Source organism: Lactuca serriola, chromosome 1 (genome assembly GCF_051521515.1).
Source record: "Lactuca serriola cultivar US96UC23 chromosome 1, Lser_US96UC23_V15, whole genome shotgun sequence".
Taxonomy (NCBI): domain Eukaryota; kingdom Viridiplantae; phylum Streptophyta; class Magnoliopsida; order Asterales; family Asteraceae; genus Lactuca; species Lactuca serriola.
In genome coordinates, this window is record NC_136408.1 from 235,193,951 (window position 1) to 235,211,186 (window position 17,236).

A 17,236-nucleotide genomic window follows, 5' to 3' on the forward strand; every position below is an offset into this window, starting at 1 on the left:
TTCCAAAATCTCTTCTCCAAGGTTCAAAAGCTCTTTAACCACTCACAAACGCACCTTAGGGTTTTCTGGACTTCAAGAGAGGGTAAAGAGGCTGGGGAGATGGTATAATGTCCTTTAAATAGGGCCCATCCTCCGAAATTAGGGTTTTCTCCACTCAGAACCAACTCGCCGAGTCCAGCCGCCGACTCGCCGAGTTGGCCACTTAACACGCGACCAGAATCGCGACCCTACTCGGCGAGTCCACCCGTGGACTCGCCGAGTTGCCCTTTCACATTTACACTTTGAACCCTGAACTTGCACTCCTGAACTCGGGATGTTACAAAAACATGTCATTAGACTAACCTTATCTCATTCACAATCGAGGGTAAAAAGCCTGCTGCAGTTCATGTTGAAGCTGCATTGTTAACTCACTTCCATCTTGCCATTCCTCATGCAGACTCACTTTCAATCCAAAAGTTTGAGAATCTGAAAACATTATGGATTGAGGCTTCATTCCTCTACCCCTTACTTTTTATCTTTCGATATACAAATTCTGTAGAAAATCTGGCTTTAGATTCACGAGGTTTGACTAAAGGGCCTTTTGAAAGATTCAAATTTACCCTCGAGAATTTGTTCAATATTTTCCTTGAGTACTGCATGCTCTTGGCAGTCCTTGAGTACTGCACACTCTTGGAGTTGTACATTACTAAAAACAACTAACCCATTGATAGAACAAATAGTTAATATTTATATTTTATACTATATAACACTTTAATATTAATAATCTCTTAACCTTTGATTCAAATTATTTTATTTTATTGTACTTTCACATTTGATAATTTTGTACTTATAATAGAAATGCATTTACATTTCACTACCAATGTAAGCATTATACTATTATTTGTAAATAAAAGAAAATACATTGTTATTATTTTGTGGGATGACTCTAATCCTTTCTTTTTGTGGTATTTTTTTACACAGATGTATCGTGAAACTTGGATGTATGGACTACCACAGGCTAGCAGTGAATATGTACATAAGCTCAAGAAATTTCTTAAAGTTGCTGAGGATCATCGGGTGCATAGAGGAGAATGTTACATTTGGTGTCCTTGTAAAATGTGCCAAAATTGTAAAAACATCTATGATTTGGATGTAATAGAAGAACATCTGATATGTGAAGGATTTATGAATGGATATACATGCTGGTCACAACATGGAGAGTTATTGATTGATCATAACACAACTTATATCGAATCTAATTATGATGATATAGATGATTCAGAAGATGACATCCATGATAACCTAGATGACATGTTACATGATATTGAAGATAATGTGCCTGATAGAGATTATGAAAAATTTCAACAATTGTTTGAAGACGTTGAAAAACCGATGTAGGACGGTTGCATGAAATTTACCAAGCTTTATGTTGTCCTAAATTTTTTTAATCTAAAAGCAAATAATGGTTGCAGTGATAAAAGTTTAACAGAACTGCTAGGGGTTATACATGAAATGATCCCTGAAAGTAATGAGTTACCTATTTCACTATACCATGCGAAAAAAATAATGTGTGCAATGGATTTGGAAATCGAAAGAATACACGCATGTTCAAATGATTGTATGTTGTATAGAAATGAGCAAGCAAATCTACATGAATGTATTACATGTGGAAGATCGCGTTATTTGTGGAAGAAACAAACAAAATATAATAGTGATGTGACAAAGAATGGCCCCCCTACCAAGTTATTACTGTATTTTCCCATTGTACCAAGACTGAAACGATTGTTTGCAAACCCCAAAGACACAGAGTTATTACGTTGGCATGCCGGGAAGCGTAAAACAGATGGAAAGATGAGACACGCAGCCGGTGCTCCGCAATGGAAGAACATTGATCATAAATTTAAAGAATTTGGTAATGAGATTCAGAATCTCCGATTCGGACTCAGTGCAGATGGAATTAATTCGTTCAAACACATGAGAAGTAGTCACAACACATGGACGGTTCTTCTTTGCATATACAATCATCTGTCGTGGTTATGTATGAAACGTAAATACATCATGATGTCATTGCTAATTCAAGGTCCGAAACAACCCGATAACGACACTGATGTGTTTTTGGCTCCACTAATTGACGACATGAAAGAATTATGGAACTCGGGAGTTGAAGTGTATGATGAATTCAAGAAAGAGTCTTTCCAGTTATATGCGATGATTTATTGCACTATAAGTGATTTTCCAGCTTACGCAAATTTGTTCGGATATAGTACAAAAGGAAAAAAAGGCATGTCCAGTTTGTGAAGAGGACACACGGTTGATGTGGTTGAAAAACTGTAAGAAAAATGTATACATGGGACATCGACGATCGCTTCCAAAAAATCACTTGTATCGTTCCCAGGGAAACTTGTTTAACGGTAAAAACGAGGAAGAAGATATGAATCTCCCAATGGATGGAAAAATGAAATTTTCTCGAGTTCGAAATTTAAAGATTATTTTTGGAAAACGCAGTAAAAACAATCAGCCGACCAATTGGAAGAAGAGGTCTATTTTTTGGGAATTACCATACTGGAAAACGTTGGATGTATGACATTGTCTTGATCATATGCATATCACGACAAATGTTTATGAAAGCTTAACAAGCTTGTTGTTGAACATTCCTAAAAAAATCAAAGGATGGGCTTAATGTTCGAGATGACATGGTTGCAATGGGAATTCGGCCAGAGCTTGCTCCTATTAAGAAAGAACAAAGACATACATATCTACCACCAGTTTGTTATACATTGTCTATAGACGAGAAAACCATGTTTTGTAAATGCCTACATGGTATCAAGGTGCCATCTGGCCATTCTGCTTACATCAAGAAGTTGGTGTCAATGAAAGACTTGAAATTGATTGGTATGAATTCACATCATTATCATATTCTAATCACACATATGATTCCTATTGCAATTTGTGGAATTCTTCTAGACCATGTTCGACATACAATAACAAAGCTTTGCTTGTTCTTCAATATGATTCATTCGAAAGTGATTGATCCTGAAGTTTTGGACTCATGGCAACATTATATAATCATCACTCTTTGTGAACTTGAAATGTACTTTCCACCTTCCTTTTTTGATGTCATGGTTCACCTTGTATCCCATATTGTAAGAGAAATAAAGGCTTGAGGTATGGTGTTTCTGTGATAGATGTACCCTTTCAAGAGATATATATCTGTCTTAAAAGGATATGTAAGAAACCGACATCGACCAGAAGGTAGTATTGTTAGTGGATATGCTACAGAGGAAGTGACTGAGTTTTGTACAAACTATCTGAAAGGAGTCAACAGTATTGGAATACCGTAATCACGTCATGAAGGTAGACTTCAAGGAGTTGGTATAATTGGATCGAAAGTGGTAATTCCTGATCGAGACAAATTCCACATGGCACACTTTACGGTCCTGCAACACATGACATCTGTTGCTCCTTATGCAAAAGAACACATGTAAATGTTGCTAATGAGCATATTAAAAAATTTCCGCAATGGTTGAAAGATAAGGTGAAAGTAAGCTTGAAAACAAAAGATGTTGATAGATTAGTGCAGGTGTTGGGGTATGGTCCGCAAAATGTTGTGTCAACGTATCAAAGCTATGACATTAATGGGTATACGTTTTATACCCAAAGCCAGGATAGAAAGAGCACACTACAAAGTAGTGGAGTGACGCTAATAGCCATGTCGACCGAATACTCTAGTGCAAATCATGAGGGAAGATCATGTATAGCCAAAGGCTCGTATTATGGTGTCCTTCAAGAAATTTGGGAATTGAACTATGATTCCTCGGTTGTAGTACCAGTGTTCAAGTGTAAGTGGGTTGACAATCGAAGAGGTGTTAAAGTTGATGAAGACGGTTTCACACTTGTCAACCTCTCTACAAACGGTTATGTATCTGAACCGTTTATTCTAGCTAAGCAAGCAAACCAAGTATTCTTTGTTGATGACCCGATGGACACGAGATGGCACATTGTTCTTTATGGTAAACGACGCATACTCGAAGTTGAAAATATCGTGGACAAGGAGGAATATAACCAATTTAATGACCTACCTCCATTTTCTATCGGTATTCCATCTATGAATGTTGATATTAATGATGCTTTGATATTAAGGTCGCTGCTTACTTAAGATCGGACCATAACGAAGGATTATATGTTGAAGAAAGGTAATAAACCCTCTGTTTGATCTATAAATAAAAAATATAATTTTAATGTAAATTTGAAACAAATGAGGATAGTATTATGTATGTATTTAATACATCTTTGTTTGCAGCAACACAGACGGACACGACACTAAAGGACAATAACAGTGATAGTTGCAGTTGAAGCAATATAGAAGGAAGTATCAGGTATTTTTGTAATTATGTAGTATTTCTTTCCCCCATTGACACTACAGCATCTGGACAATCTGGAAATCTAAACTTATACCAACAAGGGCAATATGCAGGTGCATATTATTTATTTTTTAAAATAATATAATTTTATTTGATTGGTTCATAGGCTGGTGATAGATTTAATATCAACTCTGAACATGAGCATCTTCTAGCTAAGTATGTGGCAACAGGGCATGCAGACATAAACAGATTGTGAGTGACATTTTTATCTATGTTAGTTTTTAATATTAGTATTAGCGATTTACTGATTTTCAACTCAAATTGGTTTTTTCTCACTTATTCAGATAAAGTGTTTGAACTTTTAATATTTTGCAATAGCAGAAAATGAATCAATTGGAAGAGAACGCTACATATTTATGCCTATATTTATTCTTTATATAATCATTATAATAATACATCAACTATCCTTCTATAGAGTGGTTACTTTTTATATATTCTCTTTGTTCCTTTTTGTGACAACCCGAAATTTCCATTCTGAACAACCCATATCAAGCCAAAAGAAGTTAGAACAGTTACAGCGAAATTCCAGACTTTGGGTATAAGTTTGAGTATTTTAGGATTAACACTTAAGGAGATATCAGGAGAGTGGATGCACTAGGGTTTTGTGCAACACTGTTATTCCAATACTCTAGGATATTAGAGTTCATTCCGAGAATAAAAATATTTTCTACCAAAAATCCCAGGACTCTATATGGAAATCTGAACCATATTCATTCATTAGTTACATTTCCAACTAGAGAAAAGCCGAATTCTCTCTCACAGATCTTCGGGTTTTTATCCCAAATCGTGAGTACTTCTATCTAGTTGTATTATATAGCTTATATTGGGTTTTATAACATCAAAATCGGAACAAAACCCCAAGATTCGGGAGTTTACCGCCCAAGAACACTTGGAGAGTAAACTCCTTTTTAAGGGCCAAGAGAGTGCCCAATGTGCCTCAAAGCCTTGGAACTCAAACTAGAAGCCTCCATTACATTTTTTTGACCACAAAACAATTAAGAATCAAGGCTAGAAGTGAGTTCACGGCCAAGGAAGTTCTTGGGCCGTGAACTCCATTTTTAAGTGTCAAAATGCCTTAAAACCTTCCTTAAGCCAAGAGACTAATTTAGACATGTACCCTAAAGTGTTTATAGCCAAGAAAACATAAGGAATCACATGGATAAAGGAGTTTACGGCCAAGACAACTTCTTGGGCCGTAAACCACTATAAATGGGACAAATGACACCCTAACTCCTTCCTTATTCCTAGAACCCAACATATATCATATCCTTGAAGTGTTAGGAACCTCAAAACATCAAATGGTACTCCTTACCATGAGTTTACGGCTGTAAACTCATGGGGGAGTGGTCCCAGGGCCGTGAACATCAAGCAAGGCCATTTTAAGGCCTTAAACCCACCCAAACACTTGTTTAAGCCTAGAAGCACTTCATCACTTAAGATGTAATAATGTTAAGCTTCATTTAGTGACCTAAGAGAGAGTTTATGGCCAGGAGTTTACTCCCCTGGGCCGTAAACTCCAACACATATGGTCTTTTGACCATAAACTCCCATAAGAGGTCTTACACTCCTTTGTTGCAACCCATTAGCCTCCTAGCACTTTACCAAAGTGTTTTTCCTCGCATTAGGATGTTTATACATGTTTAATTAGTGTTATAATCACTAATTGTTTATATACATATGTATTCATATGTAATTAGGACCATTGTGTGTGTCTAAAGTCTTCACTTGACACCTAGCAGTCCTACCTCTTCAGTTTATCCGTATCACCCACAACAGGTGAGTTCATACCCCTTAATCAATGTTTTAACTGTTTTTAAATGTTTTATGGGAGGATACAAGTAGAATTATTCTAATTATTATATCAATCACATGTGATTAATAAGCAGCATTCAAATGATTGGCTACTCATTAGCCGTTTTACCAAACAGTTTCCTTCAAATGTTTTTCATAAACACTTTATGTGTTTAAAACTCCTTATTACACTGTACATTTTACTCTGTATGTTTTATTTCAAACTTATTTACAATTGTGTTTCAAACAAATGTTTCTTTATGCTAAACTGTTTTATCAAACCCATGCCTTCAAACCGTTTTATAGATTGACATCAAGTCGATCTTTTCTTAGATAATAATTATGTTCAAAGGTTTTATAAAACTAATTTTATGCTTTTATATTATAAATTGCATGCCTCTGTATGTATAGTTATATAAGAAATGTTTAAAAGACTTAGAAAGGCTATCCACCCTGTTTCCTTTTCCTCGATTTGGATGTGGTCTGGTGGGATATCGGGTACCCGTCCGAAGGTCTTTTAAATATTAGTTATATATCATGTGTACATATATAGTCATAAAGGTCCTTCCAGTTCATCCAATGCCCTTGGGTAGCAAGGGTATACGTCTAGGTCCATACGTACCAGTTAGATTACTAGTAAACTACCATATGGGTAGTTTAGGAAGATACTAGAACTATTACTAGAACGCGATATCATACAATGAGTCAGTTCATTCATGAGTCAATACTTTCTAGAACATTACAGTACATTACTATACTTGCTAGATAGAGAGAGCACACATTACAGCTAGAGCATTACAGTAGATTACTATACATGCTAGATAGAGAGAGAACACACATTACAGCTAGCACACATAGAACATTACAGTACATTGCTATACAATTACATGATCACACTTACATGAGTACGCTTACATATACATAGGACATACGTCACTAGGTGCTATAGCATGGAACAAGTTCATGATCTAACTATACCGATGAATCACTACGCAATTGTAATAGTTATATCAGGTATACATGATCAGAGTAATGTGGATGCTCACGGCTTGCATACATACAGGCTTCGTGGGTAGGTCCCAAAATCCCTTTGACAGGGGAGCGTATAGCCTGGGATCTAGACATCACATTATACCTTATCCCTCAAATAAGGTAGTTGAGTACCGATGTAGTTATTTATATCAAATACTACAGTACTTAGAAGAATTACCCTAGACTTTAGGTAATTGGTACGGTTGTAGTTCGACACTACACCATAGTACTATTTCATTTTCCCATTACATTCACTTCATGAACATTCACACGACACACGGTAAGGTAGAAACTATCTTTTTGATTAATGGTAGTCAGACTTGGGAAAATACACACTCTTACAAGAGACACACACAGACACTAGATGCCTTGGTAGAAGGCTACATATAGATCAGTTAAATCTTGGTAGAAGACTCCCTGTTATAATAGGAATCATATGGATTTCTAGGGTTTTTCAAACATTTACAGTTTTTTTACAAACATTTTCATACTTACAATTCATGTACATTTTAATACTTATAGTTCATATACATACAAATTCTTACATACAAATTAAGACACAAAAATACTTATGATCTCACCAACTTCAAAGCTGATACTCTCTTTCAAAATAACTTGTATCCTCAGGTCAAACATAGACAGGTACCGATGCAAGGTTAGAGAAGATGGAGCTCGTTCAAAACTCATCTTTCATTTTCATTTATGCTTTAGTGTTTATGAAAATTTGACAGAACACACTTGTATAATATTTATATTATTAATGCAATGGATGATGTTGTTGCTTGTTTACTACTTTTCATTGTTGTGATACTGTACATGACGTCCTCCGCTCCAGAACTTTTCCGTCGTTCTTGGTTTTGGGGTGTGACACTTTTTGATAAGCTATATGCAAAAAAAAGCAAGATGCTATAAGAAACAAATCAATGAAAGTATTTTGCTATTGTGAATGTTATAGGAGTTCAAGTAATTCCTTTTTTATGTATCATTTTGCAGAAAATGTTGTTGCCATTTGGTCTTCCACCAAAGAGAGAAGAGGAATACGGAAATGAGGTTCTTCATGGGGAGATTTACATTGATTGCATTATGAAAAAGTTGTGTAGTATCAACCTGATGCGAGATAAAAACTATGTTGATTTTTTGATGTTTATTGTAACAATGTAAATTTTCAAAACAATTTTTCACTTTTAAAAATATCATTTCATTCACAAATCATCAAAATCCAGTGTGTCACATTTCAATAAAACATATCCCAAGATCACAATACATAAAACTCCATAAGTGTGTACAGATCATGCTGGCGCCTTCCCGCGATCCTCACTGGTACCTGAAACACATAACACACAACACGGTAAGCTTAAATGCTTATTGAGTAGCCCAAAATACCACATACTACACATACGCCACTCAAGGCTATATCACGGTATGACCCTCCGGTCGATGTGTCTCAACGGGACCGTCCAGTGCCATAGCTCGTTGGACCCTCTGGTCCGGTCGTAGCTCGTTGGACCCTCCGTTCCAGTCTATATCGTTGGACCATTCGGTCCGGTCTATATCGTTGGACCCTCCGGTCCGGTCCATACAATCATATAGCATACATATATCACATTGCACATAATCTCATACATACACATAGCACACAAGACCCTTCGGTCTACACATAATACCACTCTAGGTAATGTATAGTGAGAAGACTCACCTCGGGTATACCGGATAACCTCGCACACGAATCTAGTGATCTAGCCCTCACCTATTTACATAAACAGTATCCTTAAATAAATAATGGCTCACAAAGGCTAGATTAAGTCCCCTTCTAAAATCCCACAGAAGGGTTAAAGACCATTTTACCCCTCCCTGGCCCAAAAGTCCAAGAGTTAACCAAAAACCTAAAAGTCAACGGTCAAATTGACCAGACTCGCCGAGTGCACTCGTGTGACTCGGCGAGTTCATGCGTGTCCTCTGACTCCTTGTATGCCTTGCTCGACTCGTCAAGTACACCTTTTACTAGACAGGTTACCGCTGGAAACGAATCGTAGGGCAACCCCGACTCGAATCGTCGAGTCCACTTATGTACTCGGCAAGTTTCTTCCATGATCATGATCAAATAACCATCTGAGGTCAGATCTGCTTCTCTAACCTATAGATTTGACCTTCCCAAGCATGATATTCATGTAAAGGTCGAATCTTGGTACACACGCAACACACCCAAGGCTTCTTTTGGTGAAATAACCTCTAAAATGGCCTCCTAGGCTCATAACTCAAAAGGTAAAGCATAAAGAAAGGTGATTGGGACTATCTGGACCTCTTGAAGTGCATATCTAAGAATCATTTCACCTTGGGACCTCATCCACTCCAGATTCAAGATAAAATAATGCATATAGAAACCTTAGATTCGACTAAATATCATAATCACGAGAATAAGCACAGATTGATACCTCCAACAGCTTCCTCTGATCAAATTGAAGTAGATCCAAGCTTCCCAACTCACCTAGCTTGTCCTTCCTCCTTTCTTCTTGCTATAACACACAAGAAATGGTGAATATGGCCTCCTTTATCACTCACAGTGCTCTTTGGTTCTCTGGGTGCTCTCAAGGGTGAAGGTGGCCGCAAATGAGGGCCATAAGGTCCTTTAAGAGGGTACAAGCCTGGGGATTTAGGGTTTCATCTCACAGCGCGGAGTCGTCGAGTCATCCTTCCGACTCGTCAAGTCCATTCATTAATCCAGTCACTAGAACGCGATCCTACTCGACGTGTCTAAGCACCAACTCGTCGAGTCCTCCCCTTTAACTCAAAATAAATGAACAAAATAGGATACCTAGGAATTCTGATGTTACAGTTCTCCCCCATTAGAATCAGACTTTGTCCTCGAAGTTTCGCTTGGCAAATAACTCAGGATGCTGCTTCCGCATCTCTAACTCCGGCTCTCAAGTCAGCTCAGAGCCTCTCCGATGTTGCCACTGGACCTGAACCAGAGGCACTTCCCTGTTCCTCAGAACCTTGATCTTCCGATCCAGGATCGTGATCGGTCTCTCAACATAATTCAGGCTCGCATCCACCTGAATATCGTCCAGCGGCACCACCGCCGACTCATCTGCTATACACATTCTCAACTGAGACACGTGGAAGGTATCATGAATCTCGCTCAACTCTGCAGGTAGCTCCAACCGGTATGCTACCCTATCCACCCTCACAGTTACCCTGAATGGCCCAATATACCGGGGCCCCAGCTTGCCCCTCTTCTTGAATCGAATCACTCCTTTCCAAGGAGACACCTTCAGGAGTACGAAGTCTCTCACCTGGAACTCTAGCTCGGATCGTCGCCTATCCGCATAACTCTTTGGCGACTCTAAGCTGTCAACAACCTCTGTCTAACCTACTATATCTGCTTGGTCTTCTGAAGCACTATCTCAGTGCTGCCCATCACGCGTTGCCCCACCTCTCCCCAGCAAATGGGAGTCCGACACCTCCTCCCATACAACAACTCGAAGGGAGGCATACCAATACTCGAGTGGTGGTTGTTGTTATAAGAAAAATCAGCCAACAGCAAATACGTGTCCCAACTTCCTCCGAAGTCCCATACACATGCCCGAAGCATGTCCTCGAGCGTCTAAATCGTCCGCTCATTCTGTCCGTCCGTCTGCAGGTGGTAAGCGGTACTGAAGTGCAACCTCATGCCCAACTCCTCGTGAAACTTCTTCCAGAACCTGGAAGTGAAACGTACATCCCGATCTAACAGAATCGAGATCGGTACTCCATGTCGCGATACCACGTCCCTCACAAACAACTATGCCAGTCTCTCTACAGAAGAGCTCTCACTAATGACAAGGAAGTAAGCGCTCTTCGTCAACCGGTCGAAAATCACCCAAATTGCATCGACACCCCTCGCGGTTCGTGGCAACATGGTGATGAAATCCATAGAAATTTGTTCCCACTTCCACTGGGGAACCTCAAGTGGCTGTAACTTGCCGAGTGGGTGTTGGTGCTAGACCTTAACCCTACGAGAAGTCAAGCACATCTCAACAAACCATGCAACATCCCTCATACAGGGCCACCAATAATCTTTCTTCATATCCAAATACATCTTAGTGGCCTCGGGATGGATCGAGAACCTCGATCGGTGCGCGTCCTCCATCAAAGTGGTATCTGACCTGCCTGCATACAACACCCAAATCCGCCCCTGAAAGGTCATAAGCCTGCGGCTATCGGTAACGAACTCAGGTACCTACCCGATCACCCGCTCTCTCTTGCGGTTCTTCGGTATCACGGCCTCTGCCTGGGCCTCCTTAATGGTGTCCAACACCGGAGTCATCACTGTCAACCGTATACAAATGTCTCGAATCAAGGCACTCTCTACCCTACGACTCAGGGCATCAGCTACCATATTAGCTTTTCCCGGGTGGTATAGGATCTCACAATCGTAATCCTTTACCACATCCAACCATCTCCTCTGGCGCATATTCAGGTTGGGATGATCCATCAAATATTTCAAGCTCTTGTGGTCGGTGTATATGCTACATCGAACCCCATACAGATAGTGACGCCATATCTTGAGGGCGAACACCATTGCCCCCAACTCCAGATCGTGGGTGGGATACCTCATCTCATGAGGCTTCAGCTGCCTCGATGCATATTCTATCACATGCCCCCTCTGCATAAGTACTGCACCAAACCTCGATATCGATGCGTTGCAATACACCACAAAAACCTCCGTCCCTTCCGGGAGGGCTAACACTGGAGCCTCGCATAGTCTCTGGCGAAGTGTCTCAAATGAGGTATGTGCTCTGGACCCCACGAAAAAGCAACACCCCTCTGGGTCATCCTGGTGAGAGGGATGGCGAACTTGGAGAAATCCTTGATAAATCTCTGATAGTAGCCGACCAATCCTAGAAAGCTCCTGGTCTCAGTGGGTGATCTCGGCACCTCCCACCTCATAACCGCCTCAATTTTGGCCTGATCAACCAATATCGCATTCTAGTTAATGAGGTGTCCCAAGAACTGGACCTCTCGTAACCAAAAATCACACTTGGAGAATTTGGCAAAAACCCTCTCCGACCTCAATACCCCGAGAATCTCTCTCAGATGCTCCTCGTGCTGCTCTCTAGATCTCGAATATACCAGAATATCGTCGATGAACACGATCATTGACCGATCCAACATCGGCCTGCACACCCTGTTCATGAGATCCATGAACGATGTCGGTGCATTGGTGAGCCCAAAAGGCATCACTAGGAACTCGTAATGCTCGTAACAAGTTCTGAATGCCGTCTTCTGGATATCATCATCCCGCACTCTCATCTAATGATATCCAGACCTCAAGTCTATCTTGGAGAACCAAGACGGCCCCTGCAACTGATGGAATAGATTGTCGATCCTCGGTAATGGATAACGGTTATTGACCGTCAACTTGTTCAACTCCCGGTAATCAATACACATCCAGTGTGAACCATCCTTTTTCTTGACAAGAAGGATCGGCGATCCACACGGTGAGCTACTCGGTCTAATAAACCCCTTTCCTAGCAGCTCCTGAAGCTGCGAGGACAACTCCTCTGTCTCTGGCAGCGCAAGGCGATAAGGTGCCTTGGCGATAGGTGCTGCCCCCGGAACCAAATTGATGCGGAACTCTACCTATCTCTCAGGAGGCACACCGGAAAACTCCTCACAAAAAACATCCGGGAACTCGTGCATTATTGGAGCATCATCAATCAAACTTGGCCTCCCAGCGGCCACTCGTGTGTCTATCACATAGGCTATAAACCCTCTGCAGCCGTGCTGTAAACGCTGTCTCGCTCTGGCAGCCGAACAGAATGTTGACCCACATCGGGTACCCTTCCCGTACACCATAAGTACTCCCCCACTAGGGTCTCGTATAGTCACCAACTATGGCTCACAGTCTATAACAACCCCGAATCGGCTCAACCAATCCATGCCCACTATGACACACACGTCCCCCGTCACAATCGGGACTATATCTATCGGGAACTCAACACCGAAGATCTCGATTACATATCCTTGAATCACATCCATAGCATACACCGCTCGCTCGTCAGCTATAGAAACTCGTAGAGGTAAACTCAACGCCTCTTGCCGGATGCTGATGTGCTGACTAAACGCTAAAGACACAAATGACCGACTCGCACCCGAGTCAAATAAAACCAAAGCAGGTACAAAATTCACAAGAAAAGTACCTAAGCATCTCATAAAATAAGCACAATATCTCAACTCAATATAAATAAATGAAAGGATACATACCAGCCACGACATCAGGCGCTGCGCGGACCTCCTCCGCTGTCAACTGGAAGGCTCTCCCGCGAGCCTTCGGTGCCTCGGCCTTCATTGGACGGGTCTCAGTAGCTCTAGCAGTAGGTGCAGATCCCTGCGCTAATCCCTGAAGTAGTTGAGGGCACTCGTCCTTCCGATGGCCGGTCTGGTTGCAATGAAAGTAAACCGAGAATCCCTGGGCAATCCCTCGCGTAATTCCCCTCCTTCTCACACTTGTAACACACCCCAGCTCTACACTTCCCCTTATGTCTCTTGCCGCACTTCCCACAAGTTTGGCCCTTCGGACCCCCAGATCTCGAATCAACGTGCTTTGCCCGCTTGGCTGCCGGCTGAACTGTGCCGGCCGCCGATCCCTCCCTTGAGACTCTGCCTCCTCCCTGGCCCGAGTCTCCAGCTCGATCTCCCTCTTCCGAGCATTTGCCTGAAGCTTGGCAAATGTCCGATATGCCGAGTTTGCCACAAACTCGCGAATATCTCTCCTCAGAATGCTCAGATAGCGGCTCATGCGTGTCTGCTTGGTAGACACCTGCTCAAGGCAAAACATCGCCCTCTCATGAAACTTCCTGGTAATCATAGTAACAGAATCAATACCCTGCTTGAGGGTCAAAAACTCTTGAGCCAGCCGTTCCCTTTCCACAGGGGGAACATACTCATCACGAATAATAGTAGTGAACCTCTCCCAGTTCACTGTAGTAAGCTCAACGGGGGTGAAAATCTGCCGATGCAAACTTCCACTAGTCCTTCGCTCTCAAGTGAAGCTGGTTTAGCGCGGACGATACTCTCAAATGCTCCAGACACAAGCAGGTATAGAAACATCCCTCAATATCTGCAATCCATCTCATCGCAGCGATCGGATCCTGTGTCCCATCAAACTCTGGTGGCTTCGTGTTGCTGAACTCTCGGTTAAGCAACGAGTCACCTCCCTATGGCCTGGCAGCAACGATGGATGCAGAGGCCAAAACAACCGCAACATCAGTAAGAGAGGCGTACCGCTCAATAAAAGTCTCGATCAACGTGGTCTTGATAGACCCGACCATCTCTGGTATCTCAGCTCTGATGGCCGCAACCACCTCCTCATGAATCAATCGACTAATCTCCTCATCACCGACACTGCTGCTCTCACGTGTGTGGCGTGTCCCAACCATGATGTCTCTGAAATACAACATAAAAATATCAAAGACTCATTCGCGCAAACTCGCACTCGATAACTCAACCCTACTTGTTCCCTAGAATCAAAGAATTCTTACTTGAGTCGGTGTCTTCAGTAGTACGGGCCCTATTCTACCGTCCACACCGCATCAATATTCATCCCAAGTCCCCCTCCTTGGATCCCATATCACAAGTATTCTACACCTCACTAGCATAGGCTACCCTTCGGTAGACCTCTCATAAGCTCCTCACTGCTACCTACTCACTCTCAAGCATCTCATAGTAGTAGAAATCTTCCTAGGCTAAGGCATCACACATCAGGCCACTCTAGTCCTAATATGAGTACCTAGCCTACTCTATCATGCATAACATATCACATAATATCTCATAACACATAATGTACGGTTATTTTGGGAAATCACCATTCGGGTGCTGGCTGATCGTACACACTGCTCCGTTCTGCCTTTCTAAAAATTCTTTACTCTCTTAGAAAAATTGTTTCTTTTATGAAAAATTTCCTCAAATCCTCAATTTGAGTTCAGATATGCCCGAAGGTGCATCCGAATCCCTCAAACCAAGGCTCTGATACCAACTTGTAAAAATATAAATTTTCAAAACAATTTTTCACTTTTAAAAATATCATTTCATTCACAAATCATCAAAATCCAGTGTATCACATGTCAAAAAAACATACCCCAAGATCACAAAACATAAAACTCCATAAGTATGTACAGATCATGACGGCGCCTTCCTGCGATCCTCGCTGGCACCTGAAGCACATAACACACAACACGATAATCATAAATGCTTAGTGAGTTCTCCAAAATACCACATACTACACATACGTAACTCAAGGCTATATCACGGTATGACCCTCCGGTCGATGTGTGTGACATCCCCAAAATTTCGGCCAGAAAAAACCGGTTTCATTTATGCTTTTTAAACCTTTTCAGAGTAAATCCTTTTGATTTTAAAAGAGATGCGGAATTTGTTCCCAAACACAAAGTATGATAAAATAATATTTACCAAAGCATTTCATAAAGAAATGTATTTTCATTATATAATCAAAACTCGGGATGTCATGTTCCGATACATACCATAAAGCATAGACGATAACAATTACAAGTCATTCAACAAATATATACATATACAGACTTGTAAACAAAACAACTTGATGGTTCATCCAACTTATGCCCTTGCGGCACTTCCTGTAATACAAATAAACTGAGTGGGTTAGGCTGAGCATATAGGGTTTTCAACCCACAATAAATAATTAAATTAATTTTCATCAACCAACAATAACCCAATTACCCATTCCCGTTATTCTCACTTTATGTCCCTAAAATAACTAACACAAGGGACCTAGTCTAAGAATATTTCATCGGGGCGACAACACATGCATTTGGGGGTTTCCTGGCAATATATGTCAAATAAGGCAACCATGGGGGGGGGGGGGGGAATGGAGTACAGCGAATGAACACCCAAGTTCATTAACACCTACTGGTGGCGAGCCTGCTAGTGTTCCACAAGACTGTCTAGAAAAGTTCCGTGGTCGTCATCTAAACTCCACTAGATGACTAAATCAAAAGAACATCGAGGCCTCTCATCTGTTTATTAGACACCAACTATCTACCCATGTTCTACCCAACATATTAATAGATAAAAATATACATTTTTATACATAGTTTAAAACCTGTATAGCATGCTTTAATCAATACATATTCCACATAACAAATGAGGCACACACACATGACACGTATTTCATAGAGAATAAATCAGATCTATGAGATAGAAGAAAGTGAATATACATTCACACATAACAGCAAAATATATACACATAGCACGTATTTCGTATAAAATACTTCATAATAACGTGTTGGAAGAAAGTAACTACACACTCACTTGATCAGAAGATGATCAGACAGCACTACGGCTTGCAGAAGTAGTATATTTCGATAGATTTGGAAGATCTTCACCAAAATCGGACTCCTCGCGGGCAGAGCTTCGGCTCGGGAATAATACCGAGGCTTCAGGGTATAAATGGCATGCAAATCGAGGCAAAAGCTAGAGAGAGAATAAGAAGTTTGCAAAAGAAATTGGCTGCCCTCGCATGCCCTTTTATAGGGCTGAACCCTCGCACATACGCTGGGCGTAATGCCGTTACGCGGGGCGTACTCCTCGGATCGTCACTGCATGCGTCATCGGAGCACTCGAGTGCAAGGCTTTGTTATGCTTCGCTGTATGCTGGGCGTACAGCATTATGCTGGGCATAACCCGGATAAGTCTGGTGACTCCCTTTCGGATAATATCGGATTTATTAATTAAATTTATATTTTAATTATTTAATAAACTTCAAAAATTCATATCTTCTTCATACGAACACTGTTTTCGACGTTCTTTGTATCCATGCGTAGGTGAGTCTACGCTCTACAACTTTCGTTTAGACTCCGTTGGCTAATTTTGATTTATTATTATTATTTATTTTTCGTAGGCCGGGACAGGAAAACTTCGTTATAAATTCATAACTTCTTCATCCGACGTCCGTTCTCGCCTAACTTTTCATCGTTTCGCTACTAACAACGAGATCT

At 41.0% G+C, this 17,236-nt stretch overlaps 1 protein-coding gene and 1 pseudogene across 1 annotated transcript; both read left to right on the forward strand.

The window, feature by feature from the left end:
• Window positions 1-837: 837 nt before the first annotated feature.
• Window positions 838-2,277, forward strand: LOC145066753 (uncharacterized). Its single transcript, XM_079014029.1, has 3 exons — window positions 838-861; window positions 961-1,373; window positions 1,452-2,277. Exons 1-3 carry the CDS (start codon window positions 838-840, stop codon window positions 2,275-2,277), a joined length of 1,263 nt encoding a protein of 420 aa, XP_078870155.1.
• Window positions 2,278-4,447: 2,170 nt separating this feature from the next.
• Window positions 4,448-8,344, forward strand: LOC145066759 (uncharacterized protein At4g14342-like; annotated as a pseudogene).
• The last annotated feature ends 8,892 nt before the right edge of the window (window positions 8,345-17,236 follow it).

Coding starts and splice junctions, on each gene's coding strand:
- LOC145066753 (XM_079014029.1), top strand. CDS start 838: ATGCATTTACATTTCACTACCAAT. Junction 862..960: donor ATTTACATTTCACTACCAAT/GTAAGCATTATA, acceptor TTTTTTACACAG/ATGTATCGTGAAACTTGGAT. Junction 1,374..1,451: donor GAAGACGTTGAAAAACCGAT/GTAGGACGGTTG, acceptor TAATGGTTGCAG/TGATAAAAGTTTAACAGAAC.